We start from the raw sequence: 13,415 nt of genomic DNA on the forward strand, positions 1-13,415 counted from the left end.
GTAGATTGAGGGCAGTGATGAGGTGAGGCCACATCTGGAGGACAGTGAGGGCAGTGGTGAGGCCGCATCTGGAGTATTGTGTCCAGTTTTGGGGCCCCCCCACTACAGAGAGGATGTAGATAAATTGGACAGAGTCCAGCAGAAGGCAATGAAAATAGTTAGAGGGCTGGGGCACATGACTTCTGAGAAGCTGAGGGAACTGGACTTATTTAGTCTGGAGAAAAGAAGATTGAGAGGAAATTTAATATCAGGTAAAAAAAACTCTCACTAGGTGGGTAGTAAAGTACTAGAACAGGTTACCCAGAGAGGCTATGGAATCTCCATCCTTGGAGGTTTTTGAGACCTGACTAGACAAAGCGTGGGCTGGGGTGATCTAGTTGGGGGTAATCTTGCTTTGAACAGGGGATTTGGGCTAGATGACCTCCCAAGGTCCCTTCCAACCCTAATTTTCTGTGATTCCATGACAGTTTACTCATGCTCATATAATGTAATGAACTTTAATTTCAAAGGGATGATATCCATGGATGGATAACTGGCTATTTGGAGTTCTCCTGAGACCTATGCCATGCCTACAGTATTTTTCTAAAATACTTCCAGAACATATATTTTGCCTTATCATCGCTGTATGAAGAATCATATAGCAGGAGTGCTGAGGTACATAAACTAGTAGAAAAAGAGCCCTGATTATTACTTATCCTGTACTCATGGGTGCATCCAGATGAGCATAGGCATTTGTTTTCCTGGGGACAAATAGCAGTGGCATACCTTGTGCTGCTGCTACTTGTCCCCATGGAATGCCCATGCCATGTGCATGGCAGGCTACCCTGGGTGGGGTAGGGGAGGCTGGGGCCAGCACGGTTGCTGGCCCCAGCAGCCTTGCCTGGGGGACTTCCAGGGCTGTAGCTGTGACAGGAAGCCTGGCCGGCAGCTGGAGTGCGGCTCTGGCTAGCCAGGCTCTGGTTTTGGGCAGCGTGCACTGCCACCATGCACATCACTTTGCTTTTCTTTGGCTTGGGTTTTTTTGACCCCAGGATCTCCTGGGGTCAACCCCTCCCCACACTGCAAGGCAGCAGCATGGGGAATGCCTGCATGTGCAGTTTGTGGTACCACAGACAGGTTTGCAGCACCATATACTCACATCTGTGCTTGTCTGGATATGGCCATATTTATCAGAATTAGCTTTTTGTTTTTATATTCTCAGTCCATATGATATTGCAATGGACTGACTGCATTACTTTATTTTTACATCTGATGACCAGTCAGAACCGAGTTATGAAAGCCTATGAGTAAGTGAGTTAGTTTGGGGTCAGCAACATACAGCCTCTGGGCCAGATTCAGCCTATGGAGCCAAGAGACTTTGCTTCTGCCCACACTCATGCTGGGGATTGGCAGCTGGAAGCTGTGCCTGCATCAGCCACTTCTCCCCACTCCTTGCTTCCCAGCTGCAGTGTGGGTGCAGCTTCCGGCCAGTGGGGAACTGAACCATGGCTGAAGTGGTAGCAGTGTGGATGTAGCTTCCAGCTGCTCAGCCCCAGCACAGTTCCCTACTGGATGGAAGCTGTGCTCATGCTGCAGCTGGAGAATGGGGGGAGGGGGCAGGCTGGGAAAAAGCAACTGCAGCAGCCTAGGTACAGTTCACAGCTTCCTGGTCCCAGTGCAGCTCTCCTCTGGCTGGAAGCTGCTGGGACTCATGTTGCAGCTGGGGCGCAGGGACTGGGAAAAGTGGCAGGGATGTGGGCATAGCTCCCACCTGCCTGGTTCTGGCATGGGTGGAGGCAAAACCCTTCACTACAGCACTTTGCTGCACTACATAATTTAAATACTGTTTGCAACAAGGACCAAAAATACATGTATTTGGGGAAAGGCAGCTCTGGGTAGGTGCATCCTGAGGTTGATGGACGACAGGTCCGGACTCTGAAATCAAGACAGTGATGACAGATAAAAGGCCTATATCCGCCTATGGGAAGAGACCTGGGTTCCACTCCTGAACTAATTAGACTCAATTATTTTAAGTGTATTGGAGCAGGGACTGTAATGTAGCCACTCACTCCCTCCTTACAGGTTAATGCTCTGACCACTTGGCTACTGTGTCATGTGCTCACTTGCTTGCACACTCTCTCTCTCTCTCTCTCTCTCAAATAGTATTTAAATTATGTAGTAATTTTAAAAAGTGCAAAGTGCAGCAGCTTCAAGAGGAAGAACTTCAAGGAACTTTCATGAGAATACTGTATAGTTTGTTGATTAGAGCAGTCGTGCGAGATGCAGATTCACATCTCATCAGGCAGAGGAGGTAGCTGAACTTAGTGGTTGAGTGCTCTGACCATTGAGATATTGGATACTTGGGTTCATCTGCTCTGACAGCTGTGTTATTGTAAGAAAGGCCTGGTATAGGCATGGATTTAGGTTTGTGAAATTCTAATGCAACTAGTTGAGATAGGTGCTTCCTTGAAACCTAGGTGAATATGGTCTCAAAAAGGTGGGGCATAAAACCATAGAAAATTAGGGTTGGAAGGGACCTCAGGAGGTCATCTAGTCTAGGGGTTGTCAACCAGGGGTATGCATACCCCTGGGGGTACTTGAGAAGGCCCTAGTGGGTATGTGTGGGTGGACAGGGATGGAGCGCCGTCATGCAACATCCTGCGCTGGCATGCAGGTGCCGCCTGTCCGGTTAAACCAGGGGGCGGGGGAAGATCGCACGTGGTGGCTGCCACCACTCTGCATTCGGCTGCGCGCCCCCCCTGCCACTCTGTGTCCCGCCGTTGGGGGTACACTGCTCCGTGTCTGGCTGCTGGGGGTACACTGATTTCAAAAAGGTTGAAAACCCCTGATCTAGTCCAACCCCCCTAACAAAGCTTTGGCTGAGTCTTGAAAACCTCCCAGGATGGAGATTCCACAGCCTCTTTGGATAAACTGTTCTAGGGTTTTACTACCCTCCTAGTGAGAAAATTCTTCCTAATACCTAACCTAAACTTCCCTTGCTGCAACTTGAGACCATTGCTTCTTGTTCTGTCATCTGTTACCACTGAGAACAGTTTAGCTCAATCCTCTTTCAAACCTCCCTTCAGATAGTTGAAGGCTGCTACTAAATTTCCTCTCAGTCTTCTCTTCTCCAAACTAAATAAGCCCAGTTCCCTCAGCCTCTTCTCAGAAGTCATGTGCCCCAGTCCCCGAACCATTTTGGCTGCCCTCCGCTGGCCCCTCTCCAATTTGTCCATGTGTTTTCTGTAGAATGGGGCCCAAAACTGAACACAGTACTCCAGATGTGGCCTCGCAAGTGCTGAATAGAGGGGATCATCACTTCCCTTGACCTACTGGCAACACACCTATCAATGCAGCCCAGCATGCATTTAGCCTTCTTGGCAACAAGGGCACACTGCTGGCTTATATTCAACTTATTGTCCACTGTAACCCCCAGGTCCTTTTCTGCAGAGCTGCTGCCCAGCCAGTCAGCGCCCAGCCTGTCCTGGTGCATGGGATTGTTCTGTCCTAAATGCAGGACTTTGCACATGCCCTTGTTGAACCTCATGAGATTTCTTTTGTCCCAATCCTCCAATTTGTCTATGTTACTTTGAATCCTAACCCTACCCTCCAGTGAATCTACTACTCCCTCCAGCTTGGTGTCATCTGCAAACTTGCTAAGGGTGCATTGTCTGCCATCTTCCAGGTCATTGATGAAGACATTGAACAAAACTGGCCCCAAGACTGATCCCTGAGGCAGTCTACTTGATACTGGCTGCCAAGTAGACATTGAGCCATTGATTACTACCCTCTGAGCTGGATGCTCCACCCAGTTTTCTATCCTCCTTAAAGTCCATTCATCCAGCCCATACTTCCTTAGTTTGCCTGTGAGAATGTTGTGGAAGACCATATCAAAAGCCTTGCTAAAATCAAGGTATACCACATCCACTGGCCTTCCCACATTCACAGAGCCAGTCATCACATAATGGAAGGCAATTAGGCTGGTTCAGCATGGCTTGCCCTTGGTGAATCCATGCTAACTGCTCCTAATCAGCATAAGGCACACATCCTTGTTTTCAGGAACTCCTAGTGGCTGTCATGGACAGCTACCCTCTCAGTTTGCTGTCTTTTGTGGATCTCATTCTTGGGCACTTTGCTCTCTCCACACATTGCTTAGTGTGCCTAGGGCTCAGATCCGCAAAGGTGCTTAATTTCCTTTCAAGAGTCTGTCTAATTGATTTTAAACAGTTACACTGATTTCAAAGTGGAATTTGGTAGCCTAAAGACCTTTGAAGACTTGGCCTTTAGTGCTTAATTTGGGGATGTGGTTTCCACTAAAAATTAGGCATCTAACTTATGTTAACTATTAATGATTGTCAAGGTTATGTTTTATATAAATAAAATCAATGAAAGCTAAAATAGAGAGAACACTCCGGTCTGAAGTAAACTTAGCTGCACCCTCATCCATCCTACTATCAAGGTGCATCAGGGCTACGTAACGTAGCCCTGATGCTATGTTATGTGCATAGGATTTTGCCACAAAAAAGGCAGGCAAAACTCAAAACAACTTGGTAGCACCAAAGGCATGTTTGACAATGGCATGTTAGACAACAGACTGATGGCACAAGGTAATACAGTGCCATCACCTTCTCTCACACTGTCTGTACCATTAATCTGTTATTTCAGGCATGCGATTCCGAGAGCAATAGGGAGTAGCTGGTTCTGCTAACAGAGAGCTGCCCTTCTGATGTGAGAGCAAGAACTGCAGTTTTGATCAGCTCTTTGTAAAAGATATAAGAGGAGAGTTGTAGCTTCTCTATCCCTTGCAAACAATACACCCAACCTGGAACAAAGGATGTATCACAAAGGAGGTACACAAAGGACAAATGTGAACATGTAGGAATAAAATCAGGAAAACAAAGGCAAAAAACAGACTAGGGAAACTGTGGTTCCTTTTGTCAGCAGAGAAGGTGAGCCATTAGTAGATGAAGAAGACATAATCCACTCTTCCTACTTTGCTACACACAAACACCCACCCACCACTTTTGAAACGCTTGAATTTATTCAAGTCAGCAGGTCCTGCCAAAATTCAGCCCAGGATGCTGAAGGAAGTAGCTAAAGAAATCTCAGAGCCAATGGCAATAATATTTACAAACTCTTAGATGAGCGATGCACCAGAAGACTGGTGAAGGGCTAACATAATACCCATCTTTAACAATGGGTCGGTGGGAGGCATACTAAGGAATTATAGACTGGTTAGCCTGAATTCAATACCTGGGAAATTATGATAGCAAATTATTAAAAAAAAGAAGTCCTTTACAAAATATCTGGAGGATGGAGGTGTCAGGGTTGTGTGTGGTAACCAGTTTGCACAATGCATTGAACTTTAGTAAGGCTTTTGACAGAATTCCCCATGCCATTTTCATTACACTGGTGAAACATGAGCTAGACAGAACTACCTTTAAGTAGATATGTAATTGTTTGAATAACCACAGGCAAAGACTGTAAACAGATCAGTGTCAAACTGGCAGGAGGTCTCAAGTGGCATTCCATTGAGATCTGCCCCAGGGCCAGTGCTGTTTAACATTTTGATTAATGACTTGGATGCAAACATAGATAATATGTTGATCATGTCTGCAGATGACAAACTTTGGAGAGGTTACAAACACTGGAAGACAGGATTAAAATCCAAAGCAATGTGGCTAAATTCGAGAACTGGGCAATAGACAACAAAATGAAAATAAACAAAGATAAATGTAAGGCAATGGACATAAGGAATTAAAACCAAATGCACAAACACAGAATGGGAGATAACTGGTTTGGCAGTAGCACTGCTGAGGATGACGTGGGGTTTATAGTGGATTATATGAGATAGTAATATGAGGCTCTCACAAGAAAAGCAAATGTCATTTTGAGGTGTAACAACAGGAGCATTGTATGCAAGACACGGGAGGTAAGAATACTCTTCTATTTGGGGCTTGTTAAGCTTCAGCTAGATGACTGTGTCCAGGTTTGGGCAGTGCATTATAAGGAATCAGATATGTTAAGTGGCGACATGACAGCAGTTAGCAAGTATTTGAAAGACTGGCATAAAGAAATCAAAGAAACATGGTGCTCCCTTGCTGTAGAGAACATAGAGGCAATAGGTTTAGATTGCAGCAAAGCAGATTTAGGATAAATCTCAGGAAGTGCTTCCAAACTATAAAAGCAGTATGGCAATGGAACAAACTGCCTTGCAAAGTTGTGATGTCTCCCTCACTGGAGGTTTTCAAAAAGAGGTTTGATGGGCATGTATCAGGGATGGTTTAGGGATAACACAACCTGAATCTGTGCAGGGGGTTGGATTCCATGATCCATGAGTTCCCTTCTAATCCTATATTTCTAACCAGGCCCTTCTCAAGGCTGTGTTTCTTAGAGTACTCCAGCATGTGTCTCTCTTATAAGTAGTTGATGAAACAATCCTTTATGAACACCTGGTTTGAAAATCTGATTCCTAGGCTTCAATTCCAGCTATGGCTGGAATTCCACAGTTGGAATTTGAGCCCCTTACTCTTTTGATAAAATAAATTCCATTCAACATTATGTTTGTACATTGTTCAGTTGAGAACTTTAAAAAAACTCTAAGGTTTTATCTATTCAGCTTGGAAATCATATATATAACTCTTTTCATAATTGTATAGATTGGCTTGTCCTGACCTTCTTAGCCAAAACTTTTCTATTGTGGATGGTTGCCACTTATAAACCCAGAGGTGCTTCATGTTGCAACATATCCCATTGAACTGTCAAGTATTTTAAAGTTTTTTTCAGGTCAAAGATGCTATTTAAATGTAAGTCATGTCCAAAAAGAAAAACACCATTGGGTAGTGTGAAATAGATGATAGCAAGTCTATGAAGAAAACCAAGTGTGAACATGAAAGATGGATTAAAAGGAAAAAAAACCCTCACAATGGAAGCTGTGCAAGAGAAGGAAAAGGAAAAACAAAAAAGGAAAGAAAAGATATGAATGAAAAAAATCCTAAAAAAGACTTTGAAAGACAAAGGTAAATAACCATGAGTACTATAATGAAAAGAAGAAATAGTAGAAGGAGAAGGAAAAGAGGTTGAAATAAAAATAAATGTGAAAGATGTTAAAACATGGAAAAAAAGAAAAAAGAGAAAGCCAAGGAAATGAAACACACAGATAAGAAGTCAGAATGAAAAAAACCTACCTTTCTAGGTAAAAATATTTAACAATAGAGGATGCTGATTTAGACATGACAGGGCATGAAATGCATTGTATTTATATCACACCTACTCTATTGTACTGCTGAGTTCTGTCAACAGAACTAGGTGTTAATTAACAAACACAGCTTGGGCCACTGGGTACACATTGTTATTCAGAACTTATTTTCCTCACCTTTAACAGAAAAGGAGAACTAGAGATACACTTTTTCTAGAAATCAGTCTATTTTCCCAACTGATACACATTGAGGTGAAATAACTTCTATATTGTGTGGTAGAATCTTTGATGCTAAAAGACATGTTCAAAAGTGCATGAAAAATGCTGATTTCCATGTTATTACTTTCCTGAATTATAGTATCTTTCTTAATTACATTTCAAGAGCATATGATAAGATCCCAGTCTTGCTATAAGAGCATATGAGATAAACCTGAACATGGTTAGTAAAAACATAAGAACTGCCTTACTGGGCCTGACCAACGGTCCATCCATCACCATCCCCTATCTGTGACAGTGGCAATAGTAGCTGCTTTAGAGGGAGAGCGTATGAACAGGGAATACTGTATTTCCAGTGTATAGGTTGACATGGTGTATAAGTCAACCCCCTTTTTCTGCTTAAAAAAGTTAGGAATTTCGTAGATTTGGTGTATGTCGACCTAACTTTTTGGATCAGAAATAGGGGGTTGACTTAAAACAGTCCCTGGACATCCTCACTGCATAGGGGGGTAGACATGTGCTGCAGCACTGCTCACAGAGGACGGGGTTGGGCTCAGCTGGCATGGCCCCATCTTCCTTGAGCGGTGCTGCCTGGGCTGCACCAGCTGACTACTGAGCCTAGCACCGCTCAGATGGGATGGGGCCACACCAGTCGAGCGCTGGGCCTGGCCCTGTCTGCTGCGAGCGGTGCTGCTGAGTCCAGCCCCACCTGTTGTGAGTAGTACTGGGCTTGGTACTTGGTTGGTGCAGTCCAAGCAGCACTGCTCACAGGGGATGGGGTTGTGCCAGCCAAGTGCTGAGCCCAGCGCTGCTTGCTGGGGATGGGGATGAGAACAGAGACCGGCTTGGTGCTTGGTTTGCATGCCCCCATCCCCTGCAAGTGGTGCTGCCTGGGCTGTGCCAGCTGAATGCAAAGCCTGGCCCCATCTGCTGTGAATGGCACTGGGTTTGGCACTTGGCTGGTGCAGCCGGGCTCAGCACTTGGCAGCACTGTCCGCAGCAGACAGGGCCAGGCTCAATTCTTGGCTGGAGCTGCCCCATCCCCTGCAAGCAGGCTCGGCACTCAACTGGCACAGCCCAGGCAGTGCTGCTCGCAAGGCAGTGTTGCTTGCTTGCACACCAATGTTCCCTGCGAGCGGTGCTGCCTGGGCCACACCAGCCAAGCATTGAGCCCAGCACTGCTCACAGGGGATGGTGATACAGTGTATAAGTCAAGGTTGAATTTTAAGAGTTAAAAATTGGGCTTCAAAACTTGACTTTTACATTGTGAAATATGGTAACTAAAGCAGTGGTTCTCAGCCTTCTACACTCAAGGTACCTGTCCATAACTTTTGTGAACTGACACCCTGTTAAAAAAACTAATATATTTATTTTAGTGCTTACTTTCTTAAAGAGGGGCTGAGAATGAGGAGCAGCAGCTGGCAAGGAAGAACCCATGCTGCAGTGAGCTGGGGGTGTGGAGTGGAGAAGGAAACGCTGGAAGGGAAGAGTCTGCACTTATCTCCTTAAAGCCAGCCTGCATTTATCTTATCTTATCGCCTTTCTCCCAGTGGCACACTTCAAAGGCTGCCACAGCACCCTGCTTTAGAATCACTGATCTAGAGTGATATGTCCCCTGTCATGTCCTCCCTGGCATCCACTGTCATTGGTTTAGGACATTAGTGTTGAAAAATACATACTGTCCAAGATTGAACATAGTCCCATCCAGTGTATGCCATTATCACTTACCTCACCTGCAGTTTCTGGTTTCAGATCTTCATCTGGATCTACATCAACCCTAATAAAGAAAATAAGAAAAATGGTGAAAGACCTAATGCAGAATAGATGGTCATGTGAGAGAGATGTTTCTTTGTATCATATCACTCAGTCTCAAGTAGGCAAGAAAAGGGTAGTGGCATTGCCAGAACATTAAGATCAAATCAAAGTCATTCACAATAACTTTACATGAGAAATTATACACTGTTTACCAGCATTCTTAATAGCTAAGATCAGCTCTGCACTCTGGCTTTGACACATTTACACAGGGTAGAAGGACCAGAGGGGAGTATAAAGGAGCTCTAAGTACTATGTAAACTAGGCAGGGAGGATTTGCCTGGTGCAGGCACTACAGTTGGCATCTGCGAGGGGCCTGACCTCCAAGGTCCCCTCCATAGCTCCATAGGGACAAAAATTACACATAAACCAGTATAAGTGATAGGAAACCAGATTTAAATCTGTACCACAACAGAAGTTTAGTTCACATAAACCACTTTCAAAATGGCTGAAACCAGTTTAAGATAAACCAGGATGGATATATTATCAGACTTCAGTGATTTAGGTTAAATTGGTTTATTGAGCTTCTGTCCCAGATCCTCTCCAGACTCAAGTTAACTCACAGTCTCCCAGCATCCCGGGATGCTTTCCACCTTCCCCACAAACCCCTGTCTCCCAGGTGCACGGGCTAGCCTTGGCCCAACCTGTCTGCTCCGGCCCAGCAGAGGGATATGCTCTAGTGCTCCCTGCCATCTGGCCTGGGCCACTGCAGGCATGCAGAATCAAAAGTGAATGTCTGTTCACTTGCTTATTAGTTCAATTTATGCAGCTCAGGCTAACCTACAAAGATTGAATTGATTCAGCATCAGGCTTTCTGACTGTTTGCACTTAGACTATAGGAAGCCTGCTGAGGAAGAGCCGGAAGTAGGAGAGGCATGTTCAGGGGAAGGCTGCAACAAACAGTACTTTGGAGATTCTGGGCATGCTGCAGACCCATAGGGCAGCTAAATGTGGCTACTGTACCTGTTACTAGGGTGGAATCTGAAGAGTGAGGGAGGTGAAGAGACAGATTACAGCTATTTTAATCCTTTATTTTTCTGCACCGTAAGTCCTGCACTTAGCTCCATATCTCAACTCTGGTGGAAAATAACACAGAGGTGGAACTGGGTGCTCCACAACCTGGGCAGCTGTGCAGTGCCCAAGGAAGTGACAGCTGCTGCATGCTGATCACAGCACCAAGAAAACAGATGATGATGATGTTCTTCACTGCAGCTTCTTGAAAGCTGAAGAGAGCAAATTGTGTCAGGTAGGTAAGACAAGGGGAAAAAAACTGTGGCAATGATGAGATGGGCAATGGGAACAACCTGGATAGCAGTTTTAGCAGTGTGGACAGACAATAAAGTCTGGGCATTAATGAGAATATGTAGGAAGAAACAATGAGATTTGGACAGTGGCTTGATGTGCATAGCTAGAGAGGTCATTAGAGGCCTAGGTAGAAGTGGCTGTTTCGTGATGATATCCATAGTGAGAAGAAAGAAGGGCAATGAGGAATAACAATGGATAGACCTATCACTGGATCTGAAGTCAAAAGGAAACCAGTAGCTCTGAGTGCCTGAGAAGCCATTTGAGCTAATGCAAAATCTACTGATACAGATAAAATGTATTTTTTCACTAGGTGTTCATTTAAGGTCACTTAATAGTTTTGCTTATTGTATATTTTTTTCCTATCAGCTTTATTCTTAAATCCTATTTATTATTTTTAAATTATTTATTATTAACAATTACTTGATCCTACATTCTTTACTGGAAATATTATGCATACATTCTTATACAGTCTGAGACAAGAACTAGAAGTAAAGTGGATGCTTTTATGTGTAAATCCTGAAAGGAGGAGTGAAAAGACAGTTTGTTTCTACCATAGATCTCTAGCTTCAAAAAAATCCAGGTCTTCCAGGCATAAATATTTTCACATTTTTATTAAAACTAATGATCCCAGTCCTGATTCAACAAAGAGATAGAATGAATAGTAGGGCTGTGAGAAGCTTCCAGCGCTGATTTGATTCAGAGGAGATTCAGCCCAATTTGATGGCTGAATCTCTGAATCCGATAGAATCAGGAGACCAATTAAAAGGTCCAAATTGATTAGAAGCTCTCCACATCAATTTGGAAAAGATTTGGAGAGCTTTGGAGATTTGGGCAGTCCTTGCTCACTGCTGCAGGGAGCTGGACTCAGACTCTGTGCTGGTAAGTAGGGGGTGGGGAAAAGGGGGGCTGGAGGAAGGGGGAGGCAGCCATGGGGGGACCCCCACTAGACCCCACCCCCTGCCTGCTCCCTGAGCCCCCCTGAGCCCCCCCTGTCCCCCCCCATGGCTGCCCTGCCCACCCCAGCTCCTGGCTCTCTTTAAAAAAATTAATAAATAAAAGTGCTGCACTCACTGGCTGCTGCAGCAGCCTTGGGGCTTCTGGGAGCTCATGGCAGAGCCCCCCATGCAGTGGGGGGCAGTGGGGATTCCCACCCCTGCCTTGGCAGGAGCCGATGAGTGGAGGCTTTTTTTTTTTTTTAAAGAGCTGGGAGCGTGGGCAGGGGTTGGGGGCTTGTGACAGAGTCCCCTATGCAGCACAGGGCAGTGGGGGGCAGTGGGGATCGCCCCCTACACCTGGCAGCAGTCGGTGACTGGGGGCACATTGTTTTCCAAAGAGCTGGGAGCTGAGGCTGGTTGGGGCAGCCAGTGATGGGGCTGGGATAGTGGGTGGGGGGATGGGTCCGATTCGGAGATTTGGCCAATTTGGCTACCGAATCTCTCAATCAGATTCAGCTGAATCAGTTTGGGATAGTGATTTGAATCAGCGAATCAAATCACTGTCCCCCAAATCGGCTGAATCCGAAGCAAATACTAGCCGCTTCGCACAGGCCTAATGAATAGCTGGTTATTTTTTTACTCAAGTTTTGTCCTTTAAGTTAGCAGAAAAAACACAGAAAGTACCGACCTGGAATAAATCACATTGTCATATCTTAAAAGGCAATCAGGACTCATAGTAGAGATGATATCTTTTATAAGACCACCAAGATTTTTATTAAAAAATGTCTTTAATTGCAAGCTTTTGGGCACAAATACGCTTCATCAGGCATGGGAGAAAAGATTGTAAAAGTTATCAAACTTCTCAACCTTCTGTCTCAAAAGAAACAGAAATCTATGGATAAAGAAAATCTGTGGATTTAGGAAGCTTTGCAAATGTTGCTGTTTGTGCTGAATTTACAGTCCCCTGCACAAACAGGGCTAAATTGCATTTCACTTTTTGTGCCAAAATGGGGTGTACACCTTTGCATAAGTGCAAGTTTTGGTACTGAAGTTAACAAACTTTTACAATCTTTTCTCTCGTGCCTGATGAAGGGCATTTGTGCCTGAAAGCTTGCAATTAAAGAATTTTTTTTGCAAAAATCTTGTTGGTGGTCTAAGAAAAGACACCATCTCTACTATGAGTCCTGATTGCTTTTTCTTCCAGACTAATATGGCTGCAACCTGGATACCATTGTCATATCTTAGTCATTTAAACTGAAAAACATGAATAGCCTGTAAGAGCTTAATTGTCAGCTTAACACTGGATTTATAATTTCCTTTACAGTAGTGATTATAGTAACTGAGATCAGGGCTATTTGTGCTGGGCACAGTATGGACACATGGTGAAGGACAGCATTTGCCCTTGCAACCCTAAGTGTAAACAGGGAAAAGGCGGTGGTAGGGAAAAAGTACTACACAGTGATGTGACTTAGAATCATATGAAGGTAGGGCCAAAGGGCTCTCGTGAGGTTAAGCCCTCAAAAATTGCCTAAATTCACTAGGAAGACCAGTGGCAGAAGAAGGAAGAGAACTCAGGTTTCTTAACTGCAAGTTAAGTGTCCCATCTATGGTGTCATTGTTCCCCCCCCAAGATGGGAGAACATGTCACCATGAGGAAACACTGGCAGTACAACGGTTAAAAGTCTTTGCAGATCTGGGAATGAAAGAAAGTCTATGCTTGAAAGGTGTAGTTCAGGAGGCTGCAACATGAACTTCCTCATACGCGCTTCTACTTAATTAGCTTGACCTGACCTCAAAGAATCATCTCCTGGGACAGAAGTAATTTAGATTTCATGCAGTTCTGAACTTACTGGAGTTGTGAAACTGCCAGTTATGCCTGACTATGTATGGTGGAGTTGGGATGTGTTTATTAGGGAATGAGCTAAGACAATGGAAAACATTTTACCTGAGACTCAAAGACTGTTATAGTA

The 13,415-nt window shown here is 44.6% G+C and overlaps 1 protein-coding gene across 1 annotated transcript in view; it reads right to left on the reverse strand.

Moving 5' to 3' along the window:
• Positions 1 to 13,415, reverse strand: part of SLC9A9 (solute carrier family 9 member A9) — a 414,412-nt gene that overhangs the window by 97,202 nt on the left and 303,795 nt on the right. The window contains exon 13 of the mRNA XM_019491821.1: positions 9,122 to 9,170. Coding sequence (XP_019347366.1) covers positions 9,122 to 9,170 — 49 coding nt within the window. The remainder of the gene's footprint in view (positions 1 to 9,121; positions 9,171 to 13,415) is intronic.

Source organism: Alligator mississippiensis, chromosome 7 (genome assembly GCF_030867095.1).
Source record: "Alligator mississippiensis isolate rAllMis1 chromosome 7, rAllMis1, whole genome shotgun sequence".
Classification (NCBI taxonomy): Eukaryota; Metazoa; Chordata; order Crocodylia; family Alligatoridae; genus Alligator; species Alligator mississippiensis.